The sequence below is a fragment of the Falco naumanni genome, chromosome 2 (assembly GCF_017639655.2).
Source record: "Falco naumanni isolate bFalNau1 chromosome 2, bFalNau1.pat, whole genome shotgun sequence".
In the NCBI taxonomy this organism is placed as follows: domain Eukaryota; kingdom Metazoa; phylum Chordata; class Aves; order Falconiformes; family Falconidae; genus Falco; species Falco naumanni.
Genome location: NC_054055.1, coordinates 87,171,568 through 87,190,498, shown reverse-complemented (window position 1 = coordinate 87,190,498; position 18,931 = coordinate 87,171,568). Strand labels below are relative to the sequence as shown.

Sequence of the window (18,931 nt, the reverse complement as noted above, 5' to 3'; positions counted from 1 at the left end):
GAATTCACAATTAATTCCCTTCCAGGGCACAGGACACATAAGGCTGGCTGGGCTCCAGACACCCTCCCGAAGCTCGGGTACCGTCTGTCCTGGGATCAGCCCTCCCTCGGCTTCCTGCATTTAACCGTTCCTAGCTGAAGTCGGACTGCCTGTTTGCTTCTACGCACAAATATACTCCAGGAGTAATTAGAGCTAAAAGAGGACTCTCAGTGATCAAAGCGCTTTACAAACACTAATCAGAGCAAATGCCACCTGGCCTACCTACCCATTTTACAGATGAGAAAGCTAAGACAGAAAGGCAGCCACACAAGAAGTCAGAGGAAAACACAGAATTGAAGAGTTCATTTGCAACCCTGCTGTCATCAGCCAGGTCACATCACTTTCTTCCTTTCTGCAACTGCATTTCCAGCCTCCATTTAAAATTACTAACCTGAGGAAAAGACAAACTAGTGACCCACTCTGTTTAACTGCACTAACTTTTGGGGCTATAATTTCCATTTTCAGTTGGACTGCCCTGTCTAGAGTGCTACTTTATGGCATTGCTAAGCTTGTTCTTTTAGTCCGTAAAACATCAGTTTTATTCCAGTAAAACATACCAGAGATTAATATAATATATAGTGGTGAAAAAAACAATCTACTGAGCCCGAAGAGCACAGAAGGTACGAAACTGAAATGCTGTTAGGGGTAACACAGTCCAAAGGTGCAAAAATAGTAACTTTGTAACAGAAACTTTATAGGCAAGGGAGGCCTAATAAACTGCACTGGGATTTTGTTGCCATTATGTTCCCTTACAGCTTCGCAGGGGGGGGGGGGGAATGGCTCGATGCTTTGGTAACTGCTTACTCATCACAAGCAGTGACCCAGATTTTATTTTTTCGAACTCGCTCTTATTTGAGGTTGTGAGAACAGACAGTTTTTGCCAGGTCTGCCTGCAAACCACAATACACACTGACAGTTTGGTCTAGAGGCTTAATAGCACCTCAGAAACCTCCCAATAAACTTCATTAAGCTCTGAAACACTTCCAAAGGTACTCGCTGTGACCAGAACAAGAACTAAAGCAGTACGCATCATTTCACATGGATAAGAAAGCAATGCCAAGGACAAAGGCTAACGACTGTTTCTCAAAGGTATCTGTACCCCTCAGCAGCTGCACCATGGACGTGTCCTAACCTGGGACTGTGGCACCCCACTAGCACATGACCCCTAAGGGATGCCTGTTCTAGATCCCTCCTCTGCAAAGGGGGATCTGCAAATATAACAAGGTTAAAAAAAGGCGTTGATCATTCTCAAATTCAGGTTGTTCCAAAATGTCTTTCTCTAAAACCCACACAAAGAGGGAAGACTGTGGAGAGGGTTTTTTTCTCAAAGAAAATTTTTTGTTTTAATGAAATACAGAATTTCAAGTCCATGAAAATTATCTGGAAAAAAGAAAGACAGACTACATTGGGTGTTGTTGCCTTCAACATTACTTAATGTCTTCTGATACTTCTGGCTGAATGAACTGGTGAATAATTAATATAAATATGAAAGGGAATAGAAATGAGCATGACGATAGTATCACACACTGCCTTACTACAGAATAAAGTTTATACAGGATCGATCATTACGCTTGTTTTTCACAAAGTCTGTAGACAGTGGCTATCGCTACCCCATGAGGAATTTCCCAGGTGTACAATACAGATGATACTCTACTAACAACAGACTGAAAAGCTGGAAGTGCTGTAAAGCAAAAGATAAAATATCACCCTAAGGGAAACTATATAAATGCACTTGGTCATACTTACAACATAATCAGGTACTTTGCTTAAAAAAAAATAAAAAACAAACCTAAAATTATTACCTCAAATATTAAAATAGAGAAGTCCTTCCAGTAACTATGGTATTGAAAAACAAGTGAGGACGAGGGAATAATTCAGATAAAAATGCTTCCATGTCTGATACAAAACAGTTAAAAACTCTAAAAGCCTACAGAAAAAACATAAAAATGTGAAGGATATTGCGTATTATCCAAGCAGAGATATGCCTGAATTTGTGAGTTCTGTAACTAAATACAGCAATATTGCTGGAACAAAGGAATGTCATTTCGAAGGACATGTGAGTTTGCCCAGAGCACCTGGGTCACTGACTTTTTCAGCTGTACCTTTTCAGTCCAGCTACCCAGTCCTTAGTCCAGAGAATTGAGACTCATTATTGCAACCTTCTCAGAGCCATAAGAGAGAGGGATGTGGAGTGCAGACGATCAATAGTATCATAATAACTGGGATCTAACCATACAGGAATAAAGATTTGTATTAAAACATAGGGGGGAAAAGCTGAAAATTAAAAAAGAAAGAGAGAATTCAAAACCTCCTGTAAGAATATCCCAGAGGAGAGAACAACTGTCTCTTATTCCTACTTCTGGAATAGCTGTGTGGTGAAAAAGGACTGCTGCTGGAAACCAGATATCCTAGGCACTGCCCATAGCCTCAGTGTAAAGCCTCTGTGTCCCAAGGAAAGGTGCTCTCTGACATTTTCAGCATAAAATGGGATGTAAGAGAAAGGGGAGATGAGAGCATAATCTTCTCTAAATGAATGCAATTAAGCAAGCACGGGCAGTACTAGGAAACTTCCTTCCTTCATAGCTCAGACTGGCTGACATTTACATCTGGCTGTCACAAACAAACAAACAAAGCTGCTGCATCTTCTGATCACTGGGAAGATCTATTCTACTTCAGTATAACAAATAGTCAAAGAAAAACACCATATATTTCATTTACTATGCTTGCACCTCTTCAAGGCATTCATGAAGAAAAATACCAGAGGAAGCATGTAATGTACCTTTGATTTATGCAACTGTAAAGAGCTGGCTAGTAAAGAGCTCACGAGTTATTAATCACATCTATCACTGGCAGCATTAATTGCGTGGTGACAAAAATCCTAGTGGACCCCATTTGCTGTGTAGTCCTCTCAAAGGCAACTGAGAATTTGTGAATTCGTGGTATTTTTCATCTTCCTACAGAAAACCAATTGTATGAAGAAATGGACAAAGCTGGTAACTGAACCACCTACCCCTGTCCCTCACTAGAGTGCCCATGTTTACTCATGGTGCATCACACTCTGAAGATACAGTTCTCCTTCTTCAGTGCCAAAATAAATAGCAAAAGGAGACACATAACGTTTAGAAATGCATCACTTCCTTTGGCAACTCTACAGAAGGAACTTATTTCAGGGGGCCAATCATTGGTATTCAGATTTGAACACCGCAGATGTATGGAAACAGGGTAGCTTTGAGATTCAGGGTATTAGTGTTTCTCCAGTGACACACGGCCCACCACATTCCCAGTGCAACTCAGGAAAGCAAAAGGCAGGCAAAGAGCTCTGGCTGCAGATCTCATTTACTAAGTTCTTGTTACAGTGCAGCCAGAAGCTGGAAGAAAAAGAAAAGAACGCAAGAGGTCTTTTTACAGAAGTATGTCAGTGAATCTTGATTCAACTAAAATATTAGGCAACATTCACTTTCTTTAGTCATTAAAATAGCAGGAAAGTACTGCTATTGCAAAAAAATTCTTTGCAAAAAAGTTCAGAGTCTCTGTCAGTACAAAACCATATGCCTTCAATTTAATGCTAGTACAGTCCATCCTAGTCAGTATAACCTACCCTACAGTGTAACCTACGTAATGTACCACTTTAGGTGGACACCAAAAATCTGTCTTCTCTGTTTCTGAAATATATTCATGCTTAAGGAAATTTCAAAATGTTTTTGGGACAGTTTTATAATTGGGGTTTTCTCTTACATTGGAATACAGTAACAGTGCCTTCCATAGCAAGATTACTTTATGTCTACTGAATATATAAGAAACGGTCTCTACCACAATATTCCATGTGATGTGAAATTCAGCATGAGTCTGAAGGCCTAATACTCAAATGAAACATTTTCACCAATTGGAAGTATTCTCTAAAATCCTTACATTTTAGCAAATATAAATTATTTAACAGTCAAATTTTAGCCATAAATTATTTAAGGTAGTCACATTTGCAAGCCACAAAAGCACTAAGGTCTCAAAATGCTAGCAGATAAATAATGAATATCTAACAAGAGATCCTTGGAACTGAAAAAAACCCCAGTCAGAACTGTATCACAGCTAGGTTAGTTTGTAAGTATGATAATACATTTCAGAAGAATTCAAAATAGGCAACAGATCTTTTTAAACTATCCAAAAGCAAAACCTCAGAATTACAATTTCAAAGAGCCTTCTGCATTTAAGTAACAATTCAAGATAGAAATATTTGGAGACCAGAAACTGCAGCTGAAAACCAAATGCAGGTCAGAATTCAATAGACAGCACAGAAGAGAAAAAGAAAAGTCAAAACATGACGTGAAAAAGAGAAGAGCTTTTTTGAAAAGAGTAAACTGTGGAAGGTGGAAGAAAAAGAGAAATGACAATGAAGTGTTTTGAATATCGTAGTATTGTGTCTTGTTGGTACTTGATGCAGGTTTCCTAAGAGCTGCTGGGAAGTGACTGCATGTGCCGACTCTAACTGTAAAATAATACAAGATACAGCAGAGAGAGCTAAAACTGCATTGTCAAAAAGCATCAGAAGCGTATGCAACAAAAGTTGTGTCAACACAGGCAGGAAAGGATGACTATCTAACACTGCTAGGTGCCCATCCACCTGCCTCCCCAGGCATAAGCACGACATCCAGCTCAGCACCAGGGCAAGGAGACATGCTCTGGCAACAAGACCCGAGGTATTTACAATGGAGATGAAACAGTTCAGGTGCTTTAAGGCAGGGCTCAGCACCAGGCAGTTACAACATGATTTGCATCACGTTCAGCTCATTTCCAAGCAACAGATTCACTGAGTCTTCATGCTATGGCAATAAACAACATTTACACGGAGGGCATTTTAGCATCAGCATGGGAAGGAGTATGTGTTCACCCACTGGAACTGGGTTCACCCAAGGAATTAGGTCCCAGGCTGTTGATTACCCAAAAAGGGTTTGCACAGACTCAAAGGAGGAGAAAGACTAGAAAACAGAAATCTAAAGGGACAAGACTGTTTTTTAAAGCTAGGTAAATTATACGAATGGCTCCTGACTGACCCTGTCTGAACAGTATGAACTGGTATGAAGCTCATCGCTATCATGGAAATAAAGGCAACAGTAGAACAGAAGGAGATATGAAACATGGCCAGAGAGCTTGTCACAGGTGGCACCATGAGTACTGGGTGACCCATGTATGTCTTTGAGGCTTGCCATTTTGGAGGTTTTGTGAAAGAAACAAGTGCTGACTCATCACAACGCTGGAAGTGGGAACAAGTTAATGAGGATAGGATGTCAGCCTTATCACTTATAGAAAGCTTTCTTTTGCCGTTGCAGCGCATGCCCCAGGGCTGCGGCAGCTGGCAGTGTAACCCACCTGTTTTCCTCCTCCAGGTCTGCGAGGATTCTCTCCAGTTCCCCTCTCTCCTCGCTCTCCAGAGAAATCAAGATCTGGGCAGGGCTTCGTGGCTGGCTCAGGGGGGACTCCTGGTTCAGACTTTGGCAGTAGTGTTGGATTAGCAAGTGTTCATCATCGCTGGAAAACAGAGGAGGATAAAACAGGCTGTTCCCTTCCTCATTTTTAACTTCACAGTGAATATAAGGCGATGATTCACTCCCGGCCTCTCATTTCTTACAAAGAGATTTGCTGAACTCTTTGTAACGAACAGCAGAGCAAAGTACCTTAAAGAAAAATCTGCTGAACTGTTTCATTTAGTCTCTGATAATTTTCCTTTTTTGCAGAGTCCACCTCTCTTCCCCTCTGCTTCTCAGATACTTAAAAGCCAAGTTTTGTCACAGCTGACAACCTCAGCTTTCCTCTTTTGCCTAAATTAAGTTAGGAATTTCCTTGAGAAAAAAGGTCACCTGCTGCTGCCTGACCTGTGTTGTGGAAGGGTCATTCAAGCAAAGGCAAGACATTTGGTTTTGCACCTACGAAATCTCCTTCTGTAATAAAGGTGTCCTCTATCTATTTATCTCTACAAAATTGTAAATGAGGTGATATGAAACCCCCTTGACTTAAATCTAATGATATTATGCTATTTTTCACCGAGGTTTGGTTGGGTTTTTTTAAATTACAAATTATGTACCCTGTCAGAATATAAATATATTCTATTTAATACATGTGTGATCTCTTTACTTCTATTGCCCCAGAAGCTGTCCAGTATTTGAAACAGAAACATCTTTGGAACAGAAAAGCAAGTCCAATCCTGAAGACCCTGACCACCTCTCAGAATTACATGGGTGTTGTAGGTGCTAAGGAGATACACCTAGGCCCTAAGCTATGCAGCTAACACCTGTAGTAACTGTGAGAAACCATGGAAGGTTTCTCTTGACACTACAAGTTAAGGACAGAAAAAAATGACACTGCTGTTAGGAATCTTGTTTTCCTGGCAGTACCTACTTATAACAAAATAATTCAGTCTAGGTTTTTTTCTGTTATGTTTGCAATCCAGAATTTAACAAGCATTTTGAATAGCTGTTATTGATCAAAAATTTAAATTTTCCTTGTTTCCATTTTGTTCCTGAAAATGTCAATGAAGCCATTTTATAGACTGCAAGCATGCTAAAGCAATGTAAAGCACATTAACACTAGTTCATAAAAGGGAAATATTAATTTTCCACAACAGGCATCCCTTCTTTTTTCTAAATAAAATTTTAAAGGCTTTCCAGTTCCTAAATTTATACTTTTCATAAAACACTTCTACTGTGAATTCCTTCAAGCAACTGCTTTGCATTTATAAATATCCTTTTACATATCTTAAAGTGAATAAACAGCGAAAAAGTGACATAACTATTGTAAGACACACTCTTTTTATATGATTTACAGCCTGCACGTATTTTGTATACATAATTAGAATGACACTACGTATCAAAATGTTTTGTGGTATATATATATTATGTCTTTATTTGCCTCCTTCCAATCTCCATCTATTGCTCTAACTGCAATTATAAGCCAAATAATCCAAAACCCGTACGAATGTCAACGAATAAGCATAACCTGACAAACAAAACCTGAAAGAATTACAGTTGCGAATTCATGGTGAGCTTTAATTTTGCTGCAATTTGTATCTGGATCGTATTTCTTCCAATATTCAGAATATAGAGATTTATTCTCATTTCAATAGTGCAATCTGAGTAACAAATTATATAGTCAGGGTTAACTTATTAACTGAATCATATTAACACAACCTTTAATTAACCAAAGAATGAAATGAACAGTAAAAGCAAAGCGTAATACAAAAGATACTGTTTACATATGATTTTGTGACTAAGGACATGGAAATATTTCAGTGGGGAAAACATGAAATTCCATCTATTATAGCATTACTACTATGTGTAACAATACAGAATCAACATATAACTTGGAAACAAAGTTTTCATTAACTGTGTGAAACTATACTGACATTGCATGTGAATTAGTTTTGAGGTGTCATTTTAACTTTCTCCTTTTTGAACCATTGTATTTTAAAAATGTATTGACATTATACATTTGACAAATGTATTGATTGTACAAGGGATTTTCTTCCTAAGGTGGCAGGTCATCCTACCAAGTCAAAAGAGAAACTATTCTGAAACAAAGAAACTACTTTATTACTATCCAAGACCATGTCACAGGCTCACAACCAACCTCAGAAAATAGTAATGATTTGGAATCTCAATTTAAATGAATGAAAACTGGCCAGAGTGCTGTGCTTTAAAGGAACACTACAAATTCAGTAAAATTAAGATTCTGTATGAATTTAAACAAAATCCACTCTTTAAACTGTGGTAAGGATGGGATTATGTAGAATAGAAAAAAAAAACCACTTTTAGAAAAGTTGAGATCTGATTTTTTTCATATTTAATTGATTTGGAATCTGTGCTATGGCTTCTCCTACACAGTTAATTAACTAAGATAAAATTCTCAAGCAGCACAATGACTTACGTGTTTCTATCCTGTTTTCAGAGATATTACTCACAGTTAGTTTTCTAGTTCTACGTCTCTTCATTCAGAGAATGAACAAGATCAAGAAAATTATGAGAAGTACGTCAGAAAACCACAAAAAGGTCTTAGAGGGAAGTTAGATTGAACTACTTTTAAAAAATGAAAACTTATTTATGATTTTACATTTAAAGTAGTACAATGAATGCTTGCCAGTATCTGTTGAACTCGAAGTGTATTACTACTACTATTTCACAGTGAAAATAGTCCCTCCTGGCTTACACCTGCAATGTATTTCACGTGTTTCTAGACCGAAGATTTATATTCAACCCCACTAACCTTTTGAATGACATTTTTCCCACAACGTTTTCTGGCTTACAGGAATCTAACCATGATTAAGTTTGCTGTATGGATAGAAGGGTTATCTTTTTATCTTTGTCCTTAAAACACATCAGATGATGAGCGTTTTTTTCAGTAATATGGGAACTGTTTGCTGAATAAATAAGCATTTTTTTGAGGAAATTAGTAACTTTGATTTTGAAGGTATCAATCATCTGTTGCGTAAACTTGGTATTAAGCTGTAAGCCACAAATCTAGACACTATAATACAAACTGCAAGAACATGACTTCATCATTAAATTGAACCAGATGTGGTACATGGCCATGCAAGTTCAGCACTACAGAATTTCATTGTAAGTTATTAACTGTCACAAGAAAACACATGTCAAAAATACTGAAACAGCCTACTTACATGCTCTCATTAGGTGAAATACTGTCATTTAGATAAGAACCATTGGTGTTCTCCATTTCTGCTAGCCTGTGGAAAAATAAACAAGACTCATTAAAATCAAATGTGTTTTCCAGAAACTTTATTTGCTCTAATATTCCTGAAAGACTTAAAGAGCATGATGTTTTTGATGAATTTGAAACTCAAATTGATTTACACTCACTGCTGATTACCAAAAAGTTTTGCAATAAGCCATTGCAAAGGATTATTTCTTTGTTACAATGACCTGGCTAAACTCACTTCAGGGTTTTCAACCCTTTTTCTGAGGTTATATTCCACTCCTCATGATTAATTAATTCCACAATCAAGAAAAGGCCTTAAGATGCCAGGGGATTACACAAATTGCTTTGTACCTGGCAATGTCAACATCAGAACTGTAACTATCAGTCATTTCTCATTTGTTTTCAACACTCAGCCCCTCCTAAATGTCTTGCATAATTCAGAAATACTTCTCCCGATCAAGTGATTTTGGGGGAGAGAAAGAGGAGGTTGGAATAACTATACTTCATTACCTCAGCCCCTGCAAATTTACCCTCCTGGTGGAAAAATTTTTTCATATTTGTGCAATTAACCCACTTTTTGATTCTTAAGAGCAGTGTGAAAGCCAGAGAAGTGAACTAAAGCAGTGATATACCGCTATTTTAATCCTCCAAATCAAAGAAAAGTCCTGTTTGTAGTATTCCACAAGATAAATTACTTAATGTTAAAACAGCACTTGAGATTCACATAGAGTTTGGAGGTTTCTGCTCTTCTGATTTGTATGATTACAGCAGGGTCCATATTAAAAATAAAACCCTACGTAGAATCATAGAATCACAGAATGGTTTGGGTTGGAAGGGACCTTTAAAGATCATGTAGATCAACCCCCTTCAATGACCAGGGACATCTTCAACTAGTAGGTTGCTCAGAGCCCTGTCCAACGTGACCTTGAATGTTTCCAGGGATGCGGCATCTACCACTTCTCTGGGCAACATGTTCCAGTGTCTCAACACCCACATAGAAAACTTCTTCCTTATATCTAGTCTGAATCTGCCCTCTTTTAGTTTAAAACCGTTACCCCTTGTCCTATTGCTACACCACACCCTATTGAAAAGTCAGTAACTTGAATGCACAGCTTAAAGAAGACCCCACAGGATCTAAAGGCCACTTCTGACCACACAGGTGCTTTGGCACGCAGGTTGGTTGACAGGCTGTTTAACAGCAACCACAGACAGTGTTCTGCATCCAGGAGCCTGGAAAACAAGACCCCAAACCCTATGTTTCTTTAAGAAGTGCTCAGGTTGCAGCTAGCCTTTGGCATATTTTTTTTTTTTAAAATGACTGTTTAGAGAAAGATCTGCCTAACGTCCAGCTGGTCTCATACCTGCTAGCATAATGTTCAATGCGTGAATGAGTATCATCGTGTGAAAGCTGAGGGGACGAGGCAGGCCTATAAGGCAGAAAACACTGATTAATCACAAACAATACCCCTTTAAAAGTAAAAAAAACACTTAGCTATGCCTATAACCTCACATCTCTATGCCTTATGTTTACACTATGTTTGATAAACAGCAAGTTTAAACTCCAGGTGCTGTGTGTGCCTTCTCAAGCCATCAGTGCCATGTTTTGTGGTACCACACCAGGGACTTTGACCATTTTACAATCCGTCTGTTGCAACGACTCTTCATCACGCCAACCCCCAAAGAGCCCTTTTCCGAAGGATTTACAGAAGAGCTTTTGCCCCAGTTTTCCCTTCACATCTGCCCTCTCCATTGACAATCCTGTTTTACACACAGCCCTGTGCTGGTTGTGAAAGCCCTGCCGGGAACCTCTCCTCTGCCTCCTGCCCTGCTCCAGTGCCTGCTTCCAGCACATCCCACTTAACTTTAAGGACCACTCCACAAACAACTCGAAATAAATACAAGAAACATAAAATGTCTGAAACGAGTCTTTAATAACACACTGCAGACACTGATGATTTTGCCTACCATCTTTCCAGAGTTGCAATCTAAACCACAGATCAGTGTGTCATACAGGAGGGCACTGTCAACTATTTTGGGTTTTCTGCCTGACAAATCAGACCATATGAAGTCCTCGTCACTTTCTTGTTGATGAAAACAATTCATGGGACTTTTGTCAGAGTATTGTTTCTTACAGCCTCATGAATTATGTTGCCTACACAGTTCAGAGAGCACGTTTGTTGCTGTGTGGGAATTTGCCAATCTACATGCATCAGGTAGTGCTGGAATCACAAGAAATGATGCAGCTTCCCAAATTGTACAGCGATCTCCTATTTAGCTAAATTTCAACTTCTCTTCATTCTGTCTCTGCCGACTCTCCTGGAACTTCTGACTGAGGAAGCCCTTTTGCCCCATTTTAAATTGTCGGATACTGTGGGTCGGCCCAATGGGGATTGCACTGCTGTGCAACAGCAGGCAAGTTTTGTACTTACTGGTTATAAACCAAAACTGTAATAATCTTTGGTTGGTTTGTAATGCTCCTGTGTTAGTAGTTTGATAATCCTGCAGTAAATCTACTAGATTGGTCACCTTCCAGTTTTCTACTCAGCCTGCAAAGGGCTCTAGAAAATGAGGATCCTTCTGAATTCATAGAGCTGTATGCTGGACACACAAAATTCATCATCATTGATGTCTCTTCTCACAGAACAGCAAAATGTTTTTCTTTAAGACATTACAGGGCAAGTATCATAAATCTCATTTTGTCTGAAATGAGCTTTGGCCTCCTACTGTACTTTAACTCATCACATATTCAAACATTACCACAGCACACCGGAGGATAAATACTCAGTTCACAGAGTTCCTCAGTACAACACAGATTCAGGTGGACAGGCAATTGCTTCTCTGCAACTTGATATCCTATTTTGTGTAGTAACATCTACTTTGAAGGGAAGGGAGATGAAAAGGATGCAGTTCATTTAGAGCAGTGGATTAAGGAGCAAGGCAACAATGGCTTTCTGATAAATTGATGCTATCCCAATTTTTTTTATTTGTTTGACATATAGTAGATGTTAAACTGGTCTAGGCTGGTACTATCAATGAAAGAAAAGGTCTTAGTTTCAACACACACACACAACTGTCGCTGCTAATACTGTGCATAGGCTGGAAACCTGTGTTAAAAGTAGCTTTAGTTTTGAACTGGATCATTCTCTTAGTCCCTTTTACCCTGGCACTGCACATGTATTTGCACCAGTACAAAGGAAAGGACAATACCTGGTTGGGACCAACTGGGTAATGAAGAGATGTCCCTTTTGGCAGTAGCGCAAGGCAAAAGATGGGCCTGACTGCATGATCATGTACTTTGTGACTCGAAACTAAGTTTCAACTTCAGAAATGAACAAGGTATGTAATAAACATATATTTTAAGGACAACGCAGTGTTGTGTAACTTGAAGCTGATTCTGCCTCTCCATCCACTGCAGGCAGGGGATGATGTCACATTTCAAGGTTTGTCTCCACTTCAGAACATACTGCAGTAGAGATCTACCTCAAACAACTATTTAAAAGTTTGCATAAGAAAGCACACCTGTTGAGCAGCACTGCTGAGTTTAGCTGCTCAGAGGTACATTTTTGCCAGCACCTGAGCAAGCCTGAGAACAACTGTGCTGCACTGCAGGCTGTTGCATAGGACATACTCCTACATGACCATACGTGCTACAGATAACTGTCCTTCCTTTCTGAGCACACACATTTAGCCCACCTAATCAGTATGTACAGTTAGCAAGAAGGCTGAGAGACATAGCCCATATTTTGCCAAGATAAACATCCCTTTTACAAGGGTTCCACAGCTGCATTGCTCAAGCTGGGATCTCCAAGAACAGCCTGGGTAATTCCAGTCAAGTCAAGAGCTGATCGAGTGGCAAATACCACCTCCTGTAATTCCCTGCACCCCTGGAGACCTGGCTGGCCCAATGAAGGCACTTTTCTTGCTGCTCAGCGTTTCAGTCGATGCTTTTTGAAAGCACAAAATCAAGAAATTTCTATTAGTACCACAGACGTCCAAGTAAAAAGACACAAATTCTCACAAAAAGTGTGAGCTGTCCCTTTAATGCCTGGCAAGCTGAGTTTCTGTGCAAAATACTGGATAGTAAGGAGTCAGAACCACTAACTTCTATCAAAAACTATATACACGTGTATTTACAAACAGTTCCATGTATACCACATGTTCATGTCAGGATAGCACTAGCATTGCTGAATGCCAGCAGGTTATGCTCTTCTGGAGTACTCTGAAGATTACAAGAAAGCTGGCATGAAAGCACCAGAAAAAGGCAAGATCTTAGAAAACATGGGAAAGTTTTATGATAACCAGAGTAAGAGGTTTGACTACTGAAGTTGGATTCAGTCCTGTAACTGAGAAACAGCTTTAAACCTGGGTAGCTCAGTAATTCGTGTTGTAAAAGCCTGGTGGTCTAGCACAAAGGAAAGGAACAAAGCAGAACAAAATGAAAAGCAATTCTTTCCAGTCACTATTCATTTCTTAATTATCTGCTTTCTTGTCAGACTAGAGGGAATGATTGTGCTCAGGAAGACACACGAGTTGGTCTGATAAAAGGTGCAACCTCTCCGTACAAATCCTGCACCTCAGTACTTCTCAAGTTTTCTTAGGATTACATACAAGGTTAAAATCCTGTAGCATACAACACCAAACCTTCAGTGTGAAGCTATTGGTGTAGGCATACCATAATATTATTACTGTAAGTTAAGCATGTTATGGCAGCTTAATTTCATGTTATGTCAGACACAACAATGACATTCCATATTATCCAAGCTTTCTTAAAATGTTACTTTTAACTTTCCAATTGTTCTAAAGGGTAAGAAATCCAGATCCACAGTTGAGTATATAGTATGCTGCAATCATCCCCAGATGCATTTGCAAACGAAAGTGCATCCTGAAGTTCAAATCCCTTCTATTTCAGTCTGGCTTCAGCCTTTTAGTGTTTTTTGTGGGAGAATTCTCAACCATATGAAGTCTGCAGCACATGATGCGTTTCTTAGTTGCTTAAATTTCCTACAGGTAGAGCACTTGACTTCCCAATGGTTAGTGCTCCAAATGAAAATTATAAAATCAACATTCCAATGTATACATTTCACTATTGTTTATTCTACCAAAAATTCAATGAAGGTGCACGCCATATACATTTGACCATATAGAAATATATAAAATTCTATTTATTAGTTTCTCATTAGTTACCAATATGCAAATTAAAAATAATCCTTATTTAACATTATTCTAAAATCATCCATGTAACACTGGTAGTAGCAAATGCCACAATGGTAAGTATATATATCTTTAGTTTATGCTGAGGGTATTACTACAACAATAAGACAATGCACGTGCAGGAATGGTGCAAGAATGAAAATCCATTTCATAGCTGAAAAATCCTGCTTTTTAACTTCAGAAAAAAATACAGTAAACATTTCCCCATTTCAACCTGTCTTGACAAATCTTACTGTATCTAAAGAAATAATAAAATACTCATTGAGCTTTGGATTAATTGGGGCATATGAGTGTATGAGTGTGCATGGTTGCGCGTAAAACCAATTTTAGCTTTATATACAAAACAATGTCATTCCTGAAACTGAATTAAATCCATCAAGTTCAATTTCTATCTTTCAAAAAGCATTTAAGAATACATTCAGAGGAATCGACACATTCAGAAACACAGGCTTTTAAATGACAAACTCTCAAAAGCATTAGTAAGACTGCACCAAAATCCCTGTTAATTTGATGAAAATACATACTCCAGAAAGAGTATACAGTACACAATCCATGACTGCTGGGAATTCCTGGATTTATCCCATTCTACTCATTTGGGATCAAAATATTCCTTCAGAGAGTGCACCAAAGAAAATAACCATAAAGAAAGAAGGAAATGAACTTATGCAAAACTAAACAAAGAAACAAACAAAAAAGTGAGGGAACGTAGCAGCAGTAGCAGCAGCAGCACACTCCAGCAAAAGTACTCACGCAGAATCTACTGGCCAGAAGTTGATCAGAGTAACAGGACTGCAAGACAAAAAATGAGGAGGTGAAGATAGAGGCAGAAGAAACTCAGCAGCAAAATAATTACAGAAAAGTTTAAAGAAAAAATAATCACAACTAAAAAACAGAAATCTTAACAGACCAACATGAATGACTGTGCAGAGCAACCAACCAAAAAGAGGAAAAAATTGAAATCAGAGAGAGAGAGAGAGAGAACAAGCTGCGTGCAATTGCCATTAAACAACTCATTAAACTTGTAAAAAAACCCAAAAAAACGAAAAGGAGGTGGGTTAACTCATTGATTTCTCCACGTGCATCACTATTGCTCTTTTTCCCAATAAAGACATCAAAGTCATTTAGTAAGACTAAATACATAGGGTGAGAAAAGAAGAAATCAGCTGGGAAGCTTGCAAACACAGCAGCTGCATTAAAAAAATAAAACCACAGAAAGTAACCCATTTGGAAGAAAATAAAAATTTAATGCAGAGATCATTCATCTCCAAATTGCCATATCAAACGTAAAAGTTTATAAGGCTGTCTGTAACATGGCAAGTATTTTTCTTTTGCTAACTGAAGTTGTAAGTTCCTGTATGAGGACAGGTGAAAACTGATAAAGGCAATGGCAATTGGAATCCCAGCTTGTGTTTTCCTGCCAGCCAAGGTTAACAGAAATGAAAGACATGAAGAGGCTTTATGCGTTTAGGAAGTGAAGGGAATTGGCACCAGCTGGGGAGCTCACCAGAGCATACCAAATGAATTGCTATTTAGACACTTGAGAGCTACTCACGTTTCCATGTTGTCTCCCTCCAAGACAGTTTGCACAGGCAGGTAGCCCATTCGTGGGTGCTTTGCAAAATATCTTTTTGTTCGAAATTTGTTTTTTAGTACCTTGGCGAAGTCACGGACATCTTCTCCCGAAGTTGTCTGAAAGCCACAAATCACAATGAAATCATCTTTCATGAGGTTATTACAGTTTTTCAGTTGCCTCTTCCTTTCCTGGGTCTCTTGGAAGAGCTGTGGCCACGCCAAGCAGAGCTACCAAACGCCCGGCCTCCCAAACTGCATATTTTATTTACTTATCACCGTCACCTTACAATTTACTATACAGCAACACTGCTAGTGGGGAGGAAGGAGGAAAAAGGGAAGCTCCAAAACCCCCTGATGGGCTCATGCCTAGTCTCAGGTGGTTTCAAGAGGACAGGCAATAATTAGACAAGAATTTGTCATTTCTTCACCTGACTCATGGGACTCTGGCTGCTTTTCGTTCAGCACTAAAATGGCTGTAATGGAGGATACACAGCTGGTCTGTGTGTCCAACTAGCTGCTTCACTGCCTGGATCCTGACTCTTACTGCACACTCGTCATCTACATCTCATGGACTCGTCAGTCCACCAAAGTGAGGCCAGTACTCTCAGTATGCCTTCTTTCCAGTTTCCATTCTCAGCCTACTCTGCCATTAATATTTTGATCAAAGAGAAACAAAAAGCAGGCAAGAGCTACTGAAAACCCTTAGATCAGTTATGTCTTCCTGCACCTGTTTAATCTGAACCTAGCAGGCATTTAAGATCAGTACCCTGAGGACAGTACAATTTGCACAGTTTTCTACTCTCTCGCCTGTAGTCAGCTTTCCTTGCTGCTGTAGAGACCAGCAGAGGAGCACAAAGTGGAATTAAGTTTCCTAAACACCAGAATGAGCCAGTAAGAGTTCAAAGGATGTCTGCTGGGAAGATGCAAGACTTCTTGTGAGCCTGATTAAGAGTCAGGCAATTTTCTGAAGAATTTTAATGGAAGACTTCAGTTACTGTAGTCAGGCAGCACTCCCTCCCTTGTCTGCACCTCACAGAGACACTCGACCCTGAAATACTGCTCTTCTACAGTAAAGTAAGTTCTTCCTGACCCACATAACGATACTGCTTCTCCAGTGTATCTCATCTGAAGGAAAGAAATGAGGGAAAAGTTAATCTTTCTGACATTTGCTAATGAGTTCTATGCCTTCTATTTAGAGAGGAAGGAGGTGCTGGGACCTATCAGTCAAGCCAACCTTCAAAGAACTGCTGAAACACAGAAGTATAGATTTTTAATGAGGGCCTGGGTAGAAAAATTAAGGATGCCCTGAAAAATAATCTGCAGAAAAATTGAAATGCATTAACGGAAAGGACAAATATTATCCCTGTACTGACGACACCTACAGGCTCCATTTAAAGCTGGAAATAATTTAGCTCTCTTTCCAGTTAGTTTGGTAGGAAAATTTGGTGTGAGCAAGGACTGGCAGAGAAGTGACACAGCAGAACCTATAATCCAGTACAGCAGCATCTGTACTTTCAAGAAACTGAGATAATGCTCAGTAACATTAGATATAACTTCCTCAATACCTCCAAAGTAAAAACATTTTGGGAAGGCAGGGATTAAGTACGCCCAGATGACCCAGAGGACTCCAGAAAGGGGATTTACTGTGGCGGCCTTGCATGCCTCAGCAGGAGGGAATTCCCTCTGCTGAACGCCATCTGCAATGCCTGCTAGGAGAGCTCCTAACCAGGTCAGCATCAGGAGAGCCCACAGAGGACATCTGTCAGGAACAGAGAAATATTTTTCGTATTTACTCTTGTTATAAATGGACTAAGCATAGCTTTCTGTCCAGTGTGCTCACCTGTGTCATTTATAACCATTTATTCCTGCTTTGTCTATTTTCAATACTGTGAACACTTTCCATTGCATTTGACGGTAATTTGGATTAAGTGTTTTCAGGTAAAATTAACAATAAAACATTTTTTGCTTTGACCTTCCTGGGGCTGTTATCCCCGCCTTGCTCCTCTGAACATCTGCATGACAACCAAACAGTAAAATGGTGGCTTTGCATGGAAACATCCCAATCTACTGGCAGCACAAGAATCCCAAGAAGAAAATATGTCTTCTAGTAACAACTAGAAGCACCACACAGCTCTCATACAATCCAACTGCCATTTAAAAAATGTTCAAGGAGCATAAGAAAGGCAAAGAAAATGTGATTATTATGTGGACAAGTTGATAAATGGAGGCTATTTTCAGCCAAGCTTTCTGATTTATCCACAGTTGGTTTATTACATATGATTTTCAGAGTAAATTCATCCAAAACAAAACTCTTAGTAGAACTGGGTTACAAGGAACAAACAGTGGAGCTTCAGCATCTCAGCTCTCTTAAATCAAAGTAATACACAGGCAGCTGGGTCACCCATGTTCCAAAACTATTCTGAAACCAAAACTATTTAATAAGAGATAGTAGTTCTTATTCACATTAAAAGAACTTTATCACCATCTGACTCTTCCCAGTTTGGTTTAAGAAAGTGCCTTGCCAGCCCCTCACCTCAGACCTCATTCTCAACTGTAAACACTAGCTGTAGACAGGTATCTTGGTTTGACATGCATCCTTTCTAACAAGGTGGTTTTTATGCTGGTGTGTCACTGTTTGTTAAACCCAAACACAAAAATGATCCTACGTTTAAATTCCAATCTAGAAGTTATATTCTACGCTTTATTTGAAACCTCTTTAAAAGTCACCCCTCTTTGAACAATAAATTGAGCTGCATGGCTTTCAGGAATAATTGTAATTTTTCTGTCTAAATGAAAATTAGGGAATTGCCTTGCCCTTATTCTGCCTCAACCTTTTGCAGGACACGAAAAGTTACCACATCCCTCAGATATTTAGCATGTGTTTTTAAATCTCCCCTAAGCAGAATTAAAGTCTGCAGTGCTCCAAAATTTCCTGGAAGTAAGAGGGAGGGGGAATAAAAATATCAAAACACTTCATTGTGCACATCTAGCTATTGCAAAGAGATATCAAAGAGGGCATCACATGTCTTCTGTCTTCCAAAATGCATTTTTAAGGTGAGAGATTTGTCTGCAGGAAGAGGAAAAAATGCTCTGCCACCTGCATACCTCTTTTCATTCATTTAGAGAACAATTACATACTAGACATGATAGCTTCAGTGGATGTCTTGCTCAGGCACACAGTACTTGGGTTTATTTTTGTAATAGCAGCAACACAAAAAAGATCAGGGCTTGCTGTGCGTCACATTCACACATAGCCCTCCCTCCCCTCCTTTAATCCTTCTCTAATTCAACTGGCTGCTGGTGCAGCCAGGCACAGCATATTAGCATGGGCTGCTGGAGTTCAGGATTCACATAAAAATGTACTGGCTGTGAAGCATTCTTTATTCTGATCCAGCAATCTGGATGCAGTTGC

General features: G+C 39.2%; 1 protein-coding gene across 18 annotated transcripts in view; it reads right to left on the bottom strand.

Moving 5' to 3' along the window:
- The window catches only part of DMD (dystrophin), a 1,096,913-nt gene that overhangs the window by 21,452 nt on the left and 1,056,530 nt on the right, over positions 1–18,931 (bottom strand). For 14 of the 18 annotated variants that reach the window (XM_040582467.1, XM_040582466.1, XM_040582462.1 and 11 more), the window contains 5 exons: positions 15,500–15,636; positions 14,698–14,736; positions 10,098–10,163; positions 8,699–8,764; positions 5,401–5,559 (listed from right to left, as the gene is read on the bottom strand). In XM_040582467.1, coding sequence (XP_040438401.1) covers positions 5,401–5,559; positions 8,699–8,764; positions 10,098–10,163; positions 14,698–14,736; positions 15,500–15,636 — 467 coding nt within the window. The remainder of the gene's footprint in view (positions 1–5,400; positions 5,560–8,698; positions 8,765–10,097; positions 10,164–14,697; positions 14,737–15,499; positions 15,637–18,931) is intronic. The other 4 variants (XM_040582465.1, XM_040582480.1, XM_040582478.1 and 1 more) reach the window with 2 other exon arrangements.